This window comes from Nematostella vectensis, chromosome 6 (genome assembly GCF_932526225.1).
Source record: "Nematostella vectensis chromosome 6, jaNemVect1.1, whole genome shotgun sequence".
In the NCBI taxonomy this organism is placed as follows: Eukaryota; Metazoa; Cnidaria; class Anthozoa; order Actiniaria; family Edwardsiidae; genus Nematostella; species Nematostella vectensis.
The window spans coordinates 15412611-15430343 of NC_064039.1; the positions used below are offsets into that span (position 1 = coordinate 15412611).

General features: G+C 39.1%; 2 protein-coding genes across 3 annotated transcripts; one reads left to right on the top strand and one right to left on the bottom strand.

The window, feature by feature from the left end:
* Positions 1 to 931: 931 nt before the first annotated feature.
* On the bottom strand, positions 932 to 15716 carry LOC5503586 (FYVE, RhoGEF and PH domain-containing protein 2). 2 transcript variants are annotated; one of them, XR_007312011.1, is made up of 14 exons: positions 15451 to 15716; positions 14684 to 14859; positions 14297 to 14512; positions 13258 to 13376; positions 12758 to 12828; positions 11712 to 11843; positions 10169 to 10203; positions 9690 to 9784; positions 8986 to 9094; positions 5056 to 5144; positions 4115 to 4256; positions 3184 to 3690; positions 2493 to 2661; positions 932 to 2013 (listed from the first exon to the last, which is right to left on the bottom strand). XR_007312011.1 is itself a non-coding variant. In XM_001624546.3 (13 exons), the coding sequence occupies exons 1-13, from the start codon at positions 15704 to 15706 to the stop codon at positions 2554 to 2556; spliced, it is 2055 nt and encodes a 684-aa protein (XP_001624596.3). In that variant the 5' UTR covers positions 15707 to 15716; the 3' UTR covers positions 932 to 2553. The 2 variants fall into 2 exon arrangements, 1 of the variants encoding a protein (XP_001624596.3); XM_001624546.3 differs by having other exon boundaries at positions 932 to 2661.
* LOC116611525 (5-hydroxytryptamine receptor 6-like) lies at positions 6815 to 7801 on the top strand. Its single transcript, XM_032371877.2, has one exon. The coding sequence runs from the start codon at positions 6825 to 6827 to the stop codon at positions 7731 to 7733; it is 909 nt and encodes a 302-aa protein (XP_032227768.2). The 5' UTR covers positions 6815 to 6824; the 3' UTR covers positions 7734 to 7801.
* Positions 15717 to 17733: the final 2017 nt, after the last annotated feature.

Genomic DNA, 17733 nt, shown 5'->3' on the forward strand with positions numbered 1-17733 from the left:
AAATATATGGTGCATTACAATAAAAAAAAATTGGGACGAAAAATATAATAAAATACCTTCAAACTTTTCTTACATGTTTGTGGATTTGTTATTTAAATCCCTGTGAAGTTTCAATCCATTTGGGGCAATATTGAGCGATTGAAGTTCTTCCATACTAAGAGAAGAGAAAGGTAGCACTCTAATGATGCCGATCGGCAAAACGGGTTGTAGAAAATCGCTTCTAGAAAACTGGAAATTCGAAATTTCGCCAAAATACATGCAAACAATATTAAACCGATACTTTACACTGCCACACAGAAATTATGAATCCAGTTGATCAATTGATTGACGGGCTGTTTTGTTTCGACGGTTGAAACATCCAGGGGTGGGTTCGCAAAGTATCAAATATGAACACATAAAAGATGCTAAGTACATACAAAATGTCTTTTTCGTTTATTTTTTCTACGTGATAACACACCAAGTACAACACTATTATTGATTATAATTATTATTATTTTTAGCGAGTGAAAAAAAAAATAATAGTGTGGGTCAAAAATCCAGTCCTTGCCGCCGTAGTCACATGACCTCACCGCTTTGCCACTGTGGGTTTTTTTATTTCGATTGTGACTATTGGTATCATACCGGTCGAAAAGCTCTTCGCTAGCATGTCAAATTTCAACATATTTTTTACGGAAACAAAAGTAAAATACCCGTCATAATTTATCACGCTACTGTCATACAATGTGTCTTATGTATGTGAACATTCTAGAGAGGCGCAAAATCGTTATTCGGTGAATAAGCGGGGGCCATGTGTTTGTATAAGTTTTGTTTGACATTTAGTTGATTGGAAAGAATTGTGGAAAAAAACAACTTGCGAAAATCTATCCATGTAAACAGATCTCATTGTTGCGTGCGTCTGTCTTCCAGATGTCCAAATGCAAAGTGACGTCAGTCTGCTATCATTATTTTTATTAAGATATTTATTTAAACAATAGTTACAGACAAACGCGTAACTTTACAATTCTGATGAAAAACTTATACTAATTATTTGTAAATTCATAAACATTACTGTATACTACATTAAAAATCTATGTACTAGAATAAGGGCCTATGGTATTATCTTTTGAGTCCGTTGCTAGGGAAATTTGTTTGTTTTATAAAAGCTTCTGTTTTTTGTTAAATTTCTCTGGAACTTTCAACATAAGTGTTTTAGACATAAATCACACAAGTGATGACGTCATCTGTTCCCTCCCATGGTCACGTGACCCAGAACAGAAAAACGTGTCGGAGAAGCTACTGTTAAAACATAACATATTTTTTTGCAGAAATATTTTAACATTACTATTTTCTAAACGTTCACGTATCGGAATTGCGAAAGTTTGATACCGCGAGAAATGGCGAATATTTATGTTCTTTGAAAAACACATATTTGGCAATAACTTTTTCATTTTTTCAAAAATCAAAAATCCCATGCGCTAAGTTGTTAGGAATGGTAATATTAATGGTTTGATTGAAAAAAAATCACAATTGTTGTAAAATGTTCAAAATTAACGTGTTTTTCTCGCGCGGAAATGGCCGCCATCTTGTGTTTTTGCCATTTATTTTTATTCTCGAAAAACATATAAAAATTGCATTTACTTTTACAAAATGTCGAAAGTCTATTTTAATCTCTTGGAAAAAAAAGAAAAAAGAAAATTAAAACTGGAGTTCCGAAGAAAATAAAAATAAAAAAAACTAGACCGGGGATTGAAACCGGAGCGCTGGCTAACGAGTCAAAGTTGCTATAACCACTGGGCCACGGAACCAAGTTGGAAGACGTTTAGCAATTTTAGTCTATTTAAACGAATGTAGCGCTTCTCCCTTTCGTAGCAACGAGTAGTACCATGGGCCCTTAAGTCGAGTTGCGTGACTGTTGTTCGTGACACGCTGTGACGTCTTCTGTGCATCTTTTAGAGGACAAACGCTAAAAAAAATCTGATCTACTTGTTTTATACAATTAAAAGAGTGCGTGTCCTCTTATATTGGACTATTGACCAATCAGAGATTGGAAATGGCCGCCATCTTGTGTTTTTGCCATTTATTTTTATTCTCGAAAAACATATAAAAATTGCATTTACTTTTACAAAATGTCGAAAGTCTATTTTAATCTCTTGGAAAAAAAAGAAAAAAGAAAATTAAAACTGGAGTTCCGAAGAAAATAAAAATAAAAAAAACTAGACCGGGGATTGAAACCGGAGCGCTGGCTAACGAGTCAAAGTTGCTATAACCACTGGGCCACGGAACCAAGTTGGAAGACGTTTAGCAATTTTAGTCTATTTAAACGAATGTAGCGCTTCTCCCTTTCGTAGCAACGAGTAGTACCATGGGCCCTTAAGTCGAGTTGCGTGACTGTTGTTCGTGACACGCTGTGACGTCTTCTGTGCATCTTTTAGAGGACAAACGCTAAAAAAAATCTGATCTACTTGTTTTATACAATTAAAAGAGTGCGTGTCCTCTTATATTGGACTATTGACCAATCAGAGATTGACCAATGCACGATTGAAGGCTGTTGTTGTATATTACATAGATACCAGACTACAAACGGCCTTTCTCGGTCAGAGGCGATCTCTTGGCGCTCACGCAAGAAAACTTGGGAATGAAGCACATTCTTTTGTGTTGGCGAGGCTTGTGGAGGCTGTACACCTACGGGGCAGAAAGATATAAAAATGTCAATAAAAATATTTTGAGAACAGGCCTGAACTGGAACGCTTTCTAATTTGTGTAACAGTGTCCACCTTCTAAAATAACAAACACTCTTAGTTACATAGTTTTTTTCTTAATGAGTAAGAGCAAGAAAGCATACGATATCTTTTGCTCTCAAGCCAAACCTCTGAGGCAAAAGAGGACTGGACCTTGGATCATAGACAAAGTATCTTATCAACGCTTATCTTAACCCCTATATTAGCTCTATATCTAAATACAGCACAGTGTTAACTCGAACGGCCACCCTTGGACCATGAAAGGTGGACTCTCTATTTGGGATACCAGAACACAGTTCGTTATAACGAAATTGAAACTATGGCAATCATAGGGGTGGCTTAATGTATCAACTTTGAAAACGCCGCAGTGTCTACAGCTGTACCTAGGAAACCCTCGGGATAAAGAGGTTGGCCATTGAGGTGGCACTATTACTTTATAACGCTAATCCATGAGCCAATGGATCACCTGGTTCTCTTTTTCATTGATAAAAATTTTTCGTTTTCGTCCTCTTGTCATTACACCATTACATTCATCACTAGACCCAGGCCCATTCTCCGATGAGCTAACCGAGGACTGCTGTGAAATGTCAATGGCGCCAGAAGGCGTGGCTGAAGTGTCTATCATAGCCTCGCTATCAGAATTCAGCAGCCCGCTGGGAGTGTGTGCGTCGTCGTCGTCGGATTCAGACTCTATCCAAGGGCTGTCGCTCAATGCCCCTTTCTCATCCACATAACTTCCATCGTCTACGCCAACTTCCAGTGTGACGTCATCAGTCGCAGAATCTCTTGTGTCACTTTCGTTGGAAGTTCCCGGTCCAGAAATAAGTGAGTCTTTGCTGTTAGTTCGCGGCGTCCGGCAGCCAAGGATCGAGTTCGTGGGGTTGTTGCTTTTCGTCGCCTTTAGTTCTTTTCTCAACGGATAAAGGCTGTCTTTGAGGCAAACAGCGGGGCTCGCACAGTCAAGGCTTGCTGCCTAAAACACAAGATATCCAGAAACATCAATAGCTTGCTCTTTCTTCTAGCCAATCACACGAATTGGTTGAATTCAAGCTACCATTGCTGCGGTTATCACACTGAAAGTGTCCGTTATACCAAGAGTTCAGTTATAAAAACTTACGATGGGCACCGCACTAAGTGTCCGTAATTCCCTAATAGTGAGCATAGCACTAACTATGCAGTGAGAGTCGGCAATAACGGGAGTGACTTTCAGTCATTTCTTTGTATGCTCCACCGGTGATTTTCTTTCTTTCCCTAATAGCAGGGTGTCTGTATAGGCGAGAGATGACTGTGTAGGGTCGAGTACAATATAAGATCTAAGAATATCGTTGGGGCAAATCATCTTTTCTGAGCACTCAACAAATGACACCTTTTATATCGCAGGTCTTGAGACGTCTTACCCGCTGGCGCAACTCCTTTGGAGTGCACATGATCTTGCTCTTAACAGCCGCTGACCGGCGCAATGGCGTATTTTGCTTTTCCGTCTCGCTTTCGCCGCCACGGCTCACTCGTCTCAGGGACGCGCGGTTGCTCTTGAGGTTACTGGAGATAGGGAAAAAACGTGTTATTACAGAATACAATAATAATACTCCAGCCACAGGAACCCCGTATGAAGGTCAAGGGAAATGTCCGGGATCTCCAACATAAATATTTGAAATCATGGGTCAATCAATGGTCGTAGCCCGCAGTGCTTCATGGGTAGCATATAAATGTCTGAATCTTGGTATCTGAAAGCCATGCGAATGTTTAAAGGCACATGAAGATGAATTCTATACCTTTTTAGCCTTGACTTGTTTTCATTTACGCTTATTTTGTATCTATCTGATACCCATGAAGCATTGCGAGTTACGATACACAGATTACCCAAGGGCATCTATATTTGTATAGTACAGGTTCTAAAATTCGCGAATAGTTGATCAACAAATATAAAGGACGACTTTGTTAATTGTTTCTTCAAGCCATCTGCAAGAATTTATAATATAGATATAACTGAAACCACATATTTTATCGTTTCTTAAAAGGAAAATATATACCAGCTTTCCAGATAAGTATACAACTGCCATTTAAAAAAAGGCCAACTTTTAAAGCAAACTTTCTAAATATGCAGAAATAATCCTCGGAGATCCACGGCCAATGGAATTGGAAACGTTCAATTAACTCCTCGTCATTTCAAACGTAACCCCGGGGACATCCTTAACCTGAGGTTTTTCTCGGGTTTCCAGCAGTTGGTAATGCGGCGTCACCAAAACCCTCTATCTGACCTCACGGCCAGCCACAGGTTACCCGGAAAGAACGCTCGGTGCTAGGCTTCCTAAAAAAAACTAGAATTTTGATGACTCACCTGATTGCGTCTCGAATCGCGCTGAACCACGTGGCCGCCTCTTGCTTGGACTTGGAGTAGAGCAACAAGGTCTTGTCTCGGCACGTGACCTGGAAACATTATCACATGATCAGCGACGAGCATGCGCATAACATTACGACAGGAGGTATCGAGGTAAAAGCAACTGCTATATCAGCTACGCATTCGCAAACACGACGTGCGTACCGTATTTAGCACCTGGATTTTCCTAATTTACAAATAAAGAAATTATAATAAAAATTCAATTCATTTTTTTATATCTCTTGCTGAAATAAAATACTACCTATTCAGAAATATACAGTTTATATAGTATACTATAATGTTTAAGAAATACAAACCAGGCTTTTTATTTTATATATTTTTATAACTTTTGCTGAAATAAAATACTACCTATTGAGAAATGTACAGTTTATATAGCATACTATTATGTTTAAGAATTGCAAACCAGGCTTTATCAGAATATCCAATTGAGCATGCGTATATCATTCTACTTCCGGTTAGCCTACCTGTACGCTTAGTTTTTCCGGCACGAAAACCCCGAAAACACGGAGTTCGCATAACCCGGCCTGGATAATGCATAACCCGGCTTGGATAATGCGATGCGCAGGGGGAGGGGGGGGGGATGAGCATCCATCCCCCTGCGCATCGCATAATCCCAGATGGCGGCCGTGATATGCGAACTCCGTCATCAAAATTGAGATATTTATTAACAATGATGCCATGTCTCAGTTCATCCAATTTTAGAAATGTTTGGCGGATTTATAGCGTTTCCAAGTTTCCCTAGCAGCAGCCCTCAGAGATGTGTCCCAACACCCTTCAAGATCCCTTTCTGCCACACCTTTGTTATTGTTTTTATTTAACATTGAAAGGCACACAATGTGCTAACATCGAAATCTACCATCCAAAACAAAATTAAATACCTTTTTTATCAAATAAAATAAAAAATGTCGCATTGGCTTTCCCCAAATCAGCCGAAATGGGCGCTTTTCCGCACTTGGTTCTTCGCTAGGTTGACAAAATGGCGGCTGGCAGAGGCTGTTTACCATGCGCATGATATCGCGGAAAGGCGCATAATTAAATACAAAGCATTAGCTACTCAAGTGAGCATTAGGAATGGGTTTTACAGCACGGTGCTCATATAGCACTAGACGCCGCAAACCTCGAGCACATAAAACGAAAGTCATTAAACGCATTGCCGCTTTTTTATTATTTTCTAACTTCCGTGCACGTAACGGAATTATGAGGTTATCTTTACTCAAAAAGTAGATTTGTTTTGATCCTTTGTTGGCCTTGGGGAAAAATAGTTCGTATTTTTTTAGGTTCTTCTTTTCAAATTGTGCATTTCGGTGGTGGGGAGATGACGTGGGAGGCTCAATTAAAAAATGCTGATTGCTTTCTTTTTCTATTAAAAACACCATCGCTTTGTTTATGAAAACGTGTAGAATTAATAGTACATAAACTTAAAGAACTGAATTTTGATTATAAATTGATTTTAAAAATTACGGAGAGAATATAGAAATACACCGTTTTATAGTTGTAAAAACAATTATTAACAAGTGGTAAACAACACCTTTAAGCAAGCGAAAAATAAAAATAAAAAAGCGGAAAAAAGACCCTATAAACTAAAAGAGCAAAGAGAAATTAAGTTATGTTCTAATGACTGCCTCCATACACCTGCCATATACTGACAGATGGTCCATACTGTTATATAAACTGCGCTTTATGAAGAAGCAAGATAGGATAATTTGAACATGGACTGGGGTCTCGCATCACAACTGTTATTTGCCATCATTGCAGTAGTTGGCAATTCACTCGTTGTCTTCATAGTCTGCTCAAACCGACAAATGCGGCAGGAACACTCGCCGTATTGGCTGATTCTGTCGTTATCTGTCGCCGATTTCCTAGTCGGAGCATTCAACATACTGAACACAACGGTATGTTCTGTCCACCCTCTCATCTGCGCATCGTGGAGGAATAGAGCCGTGTTTACTGTCATCAAAGAGACGTCCTTCTCGGCGTCAACAACTACCCTCTGCTTATTGACACTTGATCGCTATCTAGCGGTGGTCCACCCATATTTCTACAAGAGATTCATGCACAATACACGGTGTCTTCTCCTGATCATGGGATCTTGGTGTCTTGGACTAGCGATGATCGTTCCTAGAAATCTCTACAGGCTTAGGGTAATAGAGCGAGGTAAATCCGAAGCGGAAATTTGTTTCATGCTGATCTTTTCCTTTCTAATCCTGTTCATGATCTATGCGTATACAAGAATCTTAATCGTGATAAGGCGACACAGGAAAGTTATCAACGTCCAGAGCCAGATCGCGAATCAAATCACAAGCCAAGTTACCAACCAAAGACCAAACGATGAAGAGAGCAACACGACGGATACAAAAACAAGAGATACGCTTAAAGCTCGGCATGCTGGTTTGGTTTCCGTAGCAATTGTAGTTGGCATATTCCTAACCAGTAATGTAGTGGACATAAGTTATTTTATTTGCAAACAAGCAAGCTCTTGTCACCCTTCACATACCTTCCAGGACATTACGGATATCATACGATACGGAAACTCTGCGGCAAACTTTTTCGCGTACGCATTGGTGAAAGGCGGTTTTAAAGAACGGCTTAAAACCTTGTTACTTTGTAAAAGATCATAATTTATACAGAGTTCCAAAGAAGTTTTGTCTATAAAAAAATGTATTTTTTTAACCAATTTAAGAAGAGATTCAACTCCCCCCCCCCCCCCCCCCCCCCCACCACCACCACCACCACCGCGGTCAATTATCACCAACTCACGGTCAATCATGTTCAACCAATTTCTTCTAGGGGGTGTTCTTTTTTTAAGAAAGAAAATGGAAAATTTCGTGAATAATCCACAAGCTGTTAAATCGAAGAATTTGTTAAGGTATATATCTATCGGTGACTTTTAGGTATAACAAAAAGCAGGTATCATAAACTCTTGTTATTGCTAGACATTAACCCCTAAGCGGAGTGCTTTCATGTAGACGTTTTTTAAATGAAGTTTTATTAAAAGAAAAAAAAAATGCTTCTAAAATTTTTAAATGGAGTTTTATATATAAAAAACAGCTTCTCTAATTAGTTAGCAACATTTTCTCTTATTTGATGTTCGGGACCCTTTATGCGGTTCTCTTTTTGCGTATTCCGGTCTACAGGTATTACACGGTCTACGGGTATTACACGGTCTACGGGTATTACACGGTCTACGGGTATTACACGGTCTACGGGTATTACAGCTAAATTCTTTGTTGGGCGACCGAGGCGCATCCAACATCTTTGTCTCGTTTGGGAATAGCGCGTAGTCAATCAAACTTTAGGGGCGGGTCTATGCAAATCATTCGTGACACGGTAAACTCACAGTAGCGTCGCGATCGCAAACTACGGCAAGAAGTTGGAACCATCAGGACTATGCAGGGGTTAATTTCACCTCGAACCTCAAAGATTTCAAAGGCTCTCCTATATCTACTGTAACCAAGTTCTTTCTCGGCCTAAATTTTACAGTGCTTCTCTGAATTTTTTTTTTATTCGATTCAACGAGACCGTGAGATCAACATGAGATAACTTAGCGGGAAAGTTCATTTATTATCCCGAGGGGGAGGGGGGGGGGGGCGTGAGGATTTTGATAAAAGTAAGGGATAAATTTAGTTGCCCCCCCCCCTTTCAGGAGGAACAAAATTTTCCTTGCCCCCCCACCAGCTTATGCTTTCCCCATATTTCGGTGTCCCCCCTGCAATCAGTACTTGCTGAGGGGGGGGGGGGGGGGGGGTACGCAGTCAGAGGTTACATGGAAAAGGGATAGTATTTGGCGATCATTCGATAAGAAATGCCCAAGGGGGTAAGTAGTGGATTTTGAAGACTGGTGCTGTTGTGCATGTGACGATCAGGTTTTACCTTGAAAAGTGAGCCAACATCGGCAGCACCATCGGTGTCTACAGAGCTACCAAACATCTGCTCCAGAGTGCACTCAAAGAGCGGGAAAACACGGCGACAAGAATACGTGCTGTAGTAGTAAAATATAAACACACAATAAATGAATAAACAGGCAAATGGCAACACAGAACGACTAAAAACACACTATCAGCGGACTAAAAACAAGAGTGAATAAGGAATCTCGTCCACAGAACAACCAAAAACAGAACGGACGAAAGATAAGCAATGAGGGCAAATCCGTTTATACGTATTTTTTTTCTATAGAATACACCAAAAACGGGAATTCGACTCTGCCAAATTTTCTTCTTTACGAACACTTCTTCAGGGAGTATTGTATTCATTGTGGATTGTATTCATTGTTCTGGTACAAGACCACGACAGCTTAGGCTTTTTGTTTCTATTTTTCTATAGAAAATACACTTTGTTTGAGAATTATTATACTATTGTAATTTATCATTTGTGTTTTTTTATGGTTTATTGGTATCGTTATCTTATAAATAATAGCTGGTGTGTATGTTTCATATATATATACTGCAAAGTCACTGAACTTGAGATGCTCCAAAAAGAACGGCTAGCCTCAACTGAAAATCATTCTTTTAATAAAGTGTGTAGAGTAGCTGGCGTTGCCTGCGGAAAAGGGTCGTCTTTTCCTAATCATTCCTTACCACTGCTCCTTGTCAAGTGAGCTGCTCTTCTTAGCATAAATAAGAATATCAGAGAACAGGAAAAACATCCTTTCTTGGGATCCCCGCCGACATGCCTAGATAAGAGAACACATCTTATAAATAAACTTAAATTGCCTTCTTGCTTAATAGGAGCTTGGCGTCTACTTGACTTGCTCAATGTCAAGAGACGCTTGCTACGCAGGCTATAATTTACTAATCCTGACTGAAATAAGAATCCACTGGGTCTGCTATATTGTTATAGTTTATAATAAACACCTCCTATCTATTGAACGCCTCCCCCTCAGACCAGCAAAATTTAATAAACACATCCGGTGTTTAATAGATCATTTACGGTACACACGTTTTCAAAAAAAAAAGGATTCTAAATCTACATTCTAAATCTTCAAATTTTAGTAAATGGTATAGTGATATTCTAAAAGAACAGGAATATGTGCAGTTTTGTAGCCTATTAAACATACCTTCAGGAGAGGTCCTTCTTTGATAAAAAAACGCCCTGGGGAAAAATAAAACAATAGTTATTGAATAATGCTCATTAGAAAATCATAATTAATTTGCCATACAAACCATCCAGCATCCTAAACACATCCATAACTATCATAATTATTCCATATGCAACACCCATCTACACCCCATCCACTAACACCCCTATCACTCAACACTTTTACATATTACCAACATTCCAACACACAGAGATATTTTCGTTAAGTGTAGTGATGTACATAACAAGAACACTAAAAATGCAGCAAACCATAACTTAGTACTTCCAAAGGCTCGGACTACATTAGCAAAAGACAGCTTTAAGTTTGTAGCAGCTAAAAGGTGGAATGCATTGCCACTAGAAATCAAAGAAGCAAAGTCAATCACCGCCTTCTCCGCAAAACTAAGAGAATACATCACAACTCTGTAAATAAGTTTATAAATCAGCAAAGGATTGTTATTGTAAATAGTTTCGTCAAAGATTTAGCTGTAAACAGATTTGTAAATAGTTTTTATTTATTTTGTTTCTGTTGAGGGCCATGCGTACATTATCATTGTGATATTAAGTGAATCCCTCATTAAAAAAAGGCATCTATCTACACATTTCCAACACCTTCAACTTGAACACCGCAAACCTAATTCACTATATCCCCATGCCCAACAACACCGCAAACCTAATTCACTATATCCCCATGCCCAACAACACCACAAACCTAATTCACTATATCCCCATGCCCAACAACACCGCAAACCTAATTCACTATATCCCCATGCCCAACAACACCACAAACCTAATTCACTATATCCCCATGCCCAACAACACCGCAAACCTAATTCACTATATCCCCATGCCCAACAACACCGCAAACCTAATTCACTATATCCCCATGCCCAACAACACCACAAACCTAATTCACTATATCCCCATGCCCAACAACACCACAAACCTAATTCACTATATCCCCATGCCCAACAACACCGCAAACCTAATTCACTATATCCCCATGCCCAACAACACCGCAAACCTAATTCACTATATCCCCATGCCCAACAACACCGCCGGATGGGGTTGTAACCACAACTATTTTTAAATAATGAGATAAAAAACATATTTTTGCTTCTAGTTATGTAGCCTCGTCAGCATCTTGAGTGGTTTTTTGTAGCTATTTATTTTACTTTTTCAGTATTGTTATAAATTCGGCTTCCTGTGGTGAGTTGAACCGAAACCAGAAGAGGGGAGGGTGACCAAAGATTAGGCCACAGGTAGTCTTAAATTGATAAAAGCCCTTTTTCCAAAGAGGCCCCAACACCTGTGGAGGAAGCTAACGTCACGATTTAATTTTGGCCTAAATGCAAGAATAATTAAAAGTGTAATTAAATATGTCCTATTCAAAAATTACAAAATTTTCTGCAGTAGGATACCTTGGACGTGAATCCCATTAGTGACCCACAACAACTCGAAGGTAGGTAAAGCACTGGCTAACAACTTATAAAACAAAAGCATCAAATAATGGCAGCACTTACCGGGGGCAAGAATTTTAGGAGCACCTTCGCCTGTTAGACATTTCTGTATTGATAGCATTTTCTGGAAATTTTCATGTTGACGGATGTTCTCGTTAATGTGCTCAGCCACCTTGGCTATTTCATAAGTTGCCTCTGGACAAAATAATAATAAAACAGTTCACCCATTAGCAAACCATTTTCTAGACCCCTCAATCCATTTAAGTGTCTCTTCTGGTTTTCTCTTGGCTAGGTACCTGCATGCCAAAGAATATATCAAGTGATTGGAGAAAAATAGAGGTACACTCTGCTTTAATTTTCAAAAGCAGTAAAACAAATGATGCCTATTGTGCTTATTTTCCAAACATGAGAAGTGTAGAGAGAAAAGAAAAAAAAATAAATGCCCCAAAGCTGGAGGAATTATTCAAACAACATTTCCAGCGTCATTATGTTATTGTAATGTATGGCCAGCAGACCCACTACTGGGATCAACTGCTAATCCTGTGTGGTAACCCAGGCTCTGCTCCAGGGTCTGCCATTTTGATTCAAATGTATGCATTCAGGCAAGGTTAAAATCACATCAGGGTGCTGCCTATGGATGCCGATAGAGGGGATTGTGCGACAAGCCAGCATGCGCAATTGTCAGCAGTATCGTTGAAGGGCACATTTGTTGGACCATGACTTCACTTGTTGTGGCCACCACTTCTGCATACTTAATTATTACTGGTTTTCAGGTCTTTCCAGCAGTTTGATGCGACTATTTTGCCCCCTCCTACCAACCCCTAGTAAGTATATGTTAGTATTCCACTTGGACTAACAGGTTCCAGTGCAGGAGAGAGACCAATTCAGACTGAACACCTAGCCGCCAAATTTATGAAGAGTGATGAGTTTAATGTCTGTGTACCTGATAAAAGTCATTCACTTCAATATATCTGGCTTTCAGCTCTTGCTACTTATTCTACTGGCACTGAGGCCTCTTAGCCCTCTTCTTACAGGAGATGTTACAGTAGCTCTTGCATTTAATCACTCATATTTTGAAATGTGTATGATATTTTAATGGGCATTATTACCTTCCAGCTTGCTGAAGTCTGGATAATCACGTGGAGTCTTGTTCAATAAGCTTTCAAGAAGCAACTTGTACCTAGAACACATAGCTCTAGTTTAGACATAAAAGAAAACTAGCTTTGCAACCATCATTATGATAACATACATACCCCTCCTTTTGAACAAAAATTGTTGTATTCAACATTAACTTGGGGAAAATTGGTGGATCTAAAGGTGAACACTATGTATCCTGATTTTTAGGCAAAAGCTGTCCATCTCCTTTATTTTCTGTCAGAGCAATAACAAGCGTGCAAATCCTGCTTTCAAAAAAATGTGTGTGAGCACATCCAAATTTTGGAGGATATTCTGGTAGACCCTATTTGGAGGATATTTTGATAGCCCTAAAGATATTTTCAGGCTGAAAAAGATGGACCCTTCAGCATCACTTGAACCTCTTATCAAAGTCAAGTAAAGGCAATATTTTTTAATAACCTGCTATTTTTTTCAATAAATACCTATAACATACCTAGGGACTCTTTGCACAGGTGTGATAAGCAGTGCTCGGATGTTCAGTCCTTGACATTCCTCCAGGGCTTCTTGTCTTGTTATAAAGGCTGAAAACTCTGGACTCTTTTTCTCCCACTCCTATATGTTGAAATAGTAACAGTAAGCAAGCATTGTAGGACGTTGCATTGGTAAATAACAGGTGAGGTGTGTGTGGCATGAAATACCACAAAAAAAAGGTCTTGAAAATACTGACCACAGACCAGGGACAAGGTTGGCTTTATTGGGTATCTGAGCACTGGCAGCCTTGTATCCAGAATATAAGGATTCTAGAGTGTATAATCAGAGCTCACACTTTTCGGATATCAGATATATCTTATAATATACAGAAAATAAGTGATTATAGACAAACCGTGTAATATTCTAGGAAGATACCACACAAGTTATATGTTTTTTATCGATTGTGACTAGATTTTTGGGTTATTTTGTTTATGTAAATTTCTGTTGCAAGAGATTTCTCTGATGTATCTTTCTCTGATGTATTTAGCCCAATCTTGTGTTTGTGTGTATTTGTGGGAAAATCTTGTGTTTGTGTGTATTTGTGGGAAAATCTTGTGTTTGTGTGTATTTGTGGGAATATCTTGTGTTTGTGTGTATTTGTGGGAATATCTTGTGTTTGTGTGTATTTGTGGGAATATCTTGTGTTTGTGTGTATTTGTGGGAATATCTTGTGTTTGTGTGTATTTGTTGGAATATCTTGTGTTTGTGTGTATTTGTGGGAATATCTTGTGTTTGTGTGCATTCGTGGGAATATCTTGTGTTTGTGTGTATTTGTGGGAATATCTTGTGTTTGTGTGTATTTGTGGGAATATCTTGTGTTTGTGTGTATTTGTGGGAATATCTTGTGTTTGTGTGTATTTGTGGGAATATCTTGTGTTTGTGTGTATTTGTGGGAATATCTTGTGTTTGTGTGTATTTGTGGGAATATCTTGTGTTTGTGTGTATTTGTGGGAGTACCTTGTGTTTGTGTGTATTTGTGGGAATATCTTATGTCCATGTACCTGGAGCAGTCGACTTGCTGCCTCAAAATTATTAGCATAAGTGCTATAGAGCTTGATGAAAGGGGCCATTGCCAGGAAAGCATCGCCGACACCAAGAGTCTCCATATGGCTCAGGAGCTCTTTGTTAATAGCTTCAATTCCCTCAATATTGGAAAATATTGTATTCAGGACATTCAGTGGCACTATACAGGCTTGGCGCAAGGGATTCACAAAGACCTGAAAATTTAATTTCTAGTTAGAAACAAAACAGGGGGAAAAGTAGATACCATATATCTCAAAAGCTACATGTTGTTTTACAAAGAAGCTTGTTTTGAAAGCAACTTGGCCTGTCTCAAGTGCAGTTAATAAACAATTTTGACCATATGCTGTAAACTCATCTGCACATACTGTTGTGATGGTATGCAGATGATGTTGGTATGTTTTCTCCGTAGTGAAGATCTCGTTGATGACCTTCTTTCTTTTTCTGGCAAGTGTCTGAGCTCGTAGCATATGGTTTAACTCGCTAGACAAGGCATGACTTGTCTGGGATACTTGCAAAGACAAAAACTTCTTCGCATTGTGAACTGTAAACAAAATCACCAAATTAAACAAGAAGAATGACAACATAATAGAGAACACAGATAAAACTGGAACAAACAAACTTTTATGTTATTGTTTTCATTAAGTGTATGAGGTCTATGGAAAAATCTAGAGACTAGAAGATAAGCTACATAGCTGCTATATGCGATAACGTTTAGATGAGGTATTCTATGACGTATTTCGCAAACATTTTGTACCCGCATGAGTATTCAGCCGATTGGTCCCGCTTTTTTTTTAAGGTTAAGTACAAAAGAGATGCGAAAGATATTACTCTAAAGCTCAGTCAACCCTTAGTAGTTCCACCTTAGCAAGTTTAATCCAACCATCCTTTCGCTATAAAAATGCTTGGATAGCTGTCATAACGTCGTGTATAGACTTAGAGATGGAATAATGCTTCTCATAACGGTCGGAAAATGATCAAAATATTACGGAATCAGGGAATGGTTGTAGAGAAGCGCAACACATTTATCAAAAGCAACTCAAGTGAACCTTCAAAACCATGCATTATCTGCCCTAAAGCGCAGGTAGACCCTAAACCGCGTTTTTTACAGATCAGAAGCAAGAATTATACTCACTTTTGCTGCCTTTTTGCCGTAAAGGGCTTCCGCCAAAACCGATAGACGCCATTTTACGATCAGAATCCACCGTTGTAAGCCGAGATAGAATACTCAATCGGAATGCTTTCTTGACAGGCTGTATTAAAGCCCAATTATTTCTGGTTATTTTGTGTGAGATTAGCCCTATGGAAGGCTGACCGATCAAACGTTCGAGACTGTTTTGTGTTTGGATGTTCGTTGACGTCGACTCCGTTTCAAACTTCCCCCCTTTCATGGGCAACACCGCCGGTCAAGATCAGTTTATGGGAGCTCCGCGGGCGCGGCGTGCGACAATAAACGTACCGTGGAGGACAGGATAAAAAAAAATGTCACGCATGCGCACTAGAGAGAAATTCAATGCAAAGAACCAAAATGGCGGGACAAAGCGTATAAACTCATGGGGATCTTTGAAGGCTTTTCACACTTATATTATTGGTGTGATTTCCCTTAGCTTCGAAACCTCAAGTCTATAGATAACGACAAATAGTAGGGTCAGCTTCGATTGTACCTGTGTTATTTTCAATAGTGAATAAATCCTCTTATATGTATTGCTTTTTCACGTGTTTGCATCGTGTTAACCTAAGTGGAAGCACGGGTGGCCTAGTGTGTTAGCGCGTCGGCCTCTCACCGCTGTGGCCCAGGTTCGAATCCTGGCTTGAACTGGGGATTTTTTCCTGGTTCCTGCCTTGAATCGAATTTGTCACAAGTGAGTTGAAGTTATTCTCCCGTGTTTCCAGTCTTCTCGGATAAGGACACTAAACCGGAGGTCCCGTCTCTTCAAGCTGCACTACATTAACCTGAACCGAAGGGACGTAAAAGAACCACTGGGGGACGCAATAAACCCTCTGGCAGTGACCACCCCCAGTGACAGTGCTTAAAAAAAAAAAAAAAACCCAGCCAACAATCCTCAAATGTGAGGGGCAGGCTGTAATTGGTAAATAAACAAATAAATAACCTTCGTTGAGTTATCTTCACAAAATTGCGAAATATAAGGTCTTGGCTGCATAGATAAGCTCGCCACTTCTTCAAAAGGCTCTTAGATAAATAAAAAAGAAATCAAGCCATAGTATTTTTTTATGGTTCATATGAAAATTTATACGACGTTCTTGAAGTTGAAAAAGTGACACCGGGTCGAACAAAGAGGGAAACATAGCTTCTTTTGTGCTTTGTATGCGCGTATCAGCCCAATATTACGGGAGGTGAAGTTTAAAAGGAGCATAAAATACCTGTATTTCTGCAGGCCATCGCTTTATGTTAGAGAAATTATTTGCAGTTAGAAAAATCGCGACGGGGTTCGGTACCTGGTTTTAACCAGGTCTTAAAAGACTTTGACCATTTCATTTGGTAAATTCCAATATCCAAAGGTTATTGTGTGTGTTTCAACCCACTTGTGTTCCAACTACTACTTTTTTGTGTGATCACTTACATCAGTATAACAGACTAATGTATGATAATTATAGTAAGCCCCATATAACTATATAAGGGGACAAATTCAGGGGTTTGGAGCCACCTGTATTTAGCCAATGGATAGAGGGTGATGGCAATAGGGAATAAAGAAGTGGAAGACCACGTCTAAACATACAGCATTGATTTAAATTTCTTTGATGGTGTACCACCCCTAAAAGTCAAAGCTCTTACATTTAGCACCATCCTCCCATTTTATTGGATCAAACTATCCCTCAAACCAGCCCCACCTCCCCTGCTTAGATCTGCCCCACCCTCCGTGTTAACTGAGGGCTTTCTCTCTGTTAGCAGGGGACCCCTGAAGACTAACATGCAGGTAATACCTCTCTTACATCTTGTCCCAGCCCACAGAGATATATCAAAATGAAAATGTGACCTTTTTTAATCAAAGCATCACTAAATATAAAGATAATAATATGGCCCTCTAAACATGACATGAACACATGCAATGCTATTATGATTTTTACTCCTTTCAAGTTAGTTAAAAACTATTGGCTCCAGAGGGGAATAGGAGTCTCATTTGAGAAGGTATTGCTTACATGCTCTATGTTTTCATGCTCTTTTAAAATAAAAAAATGTGGTTGTGAGGAGGGACAGGTAATAAGGCCTTTGCTGTATTATCACTGGTAATCATGGCCTACAAGGTCTAGCTAATGAAAGAAATTTCTGAATTGCAAGGATTACTGGAGTATAACTAAATAAATTTGTAATATTATACTTATACTACTTGTTTTAAAATACAACCTAGAGAAATAAAAATATATGCAAGAAATGTCTAGTATTGTTCTATGATAAAAA

Excerpts from the sequence above, each read along its gene's own strand:
- LOC5503586 (XM_001624546.3), bottom strand. The coding sequence starts at position 15,706 with ATGAAAGGGGGGAAGTTTGAAACGGAGTCGACGTCAACGAACATCCAA. Across the intron at positions 11,844-12,757 it reads AGACTTCAGCAAGCTGGAAG|AGGCAACTTATGAAATAGCC; the intron begins GTAATAATGCCC and ends TATTTTGTCCAG. Across the intron at positions 4,257-5,055 it reads GCGATTCGAGACGCAATCAG|TAACCTCAAGAGCAACCGCG; the intron begins GTGAGTCATCAA and ends CCCTATCTCCAG.
- LOC116611525 (XM_032371877.2), top strand. The coding sequence starts at position 6,825 with ATGGACTGGGGTCTCGCATCACAACTGTTATTTGCCATCATTGCAGTA.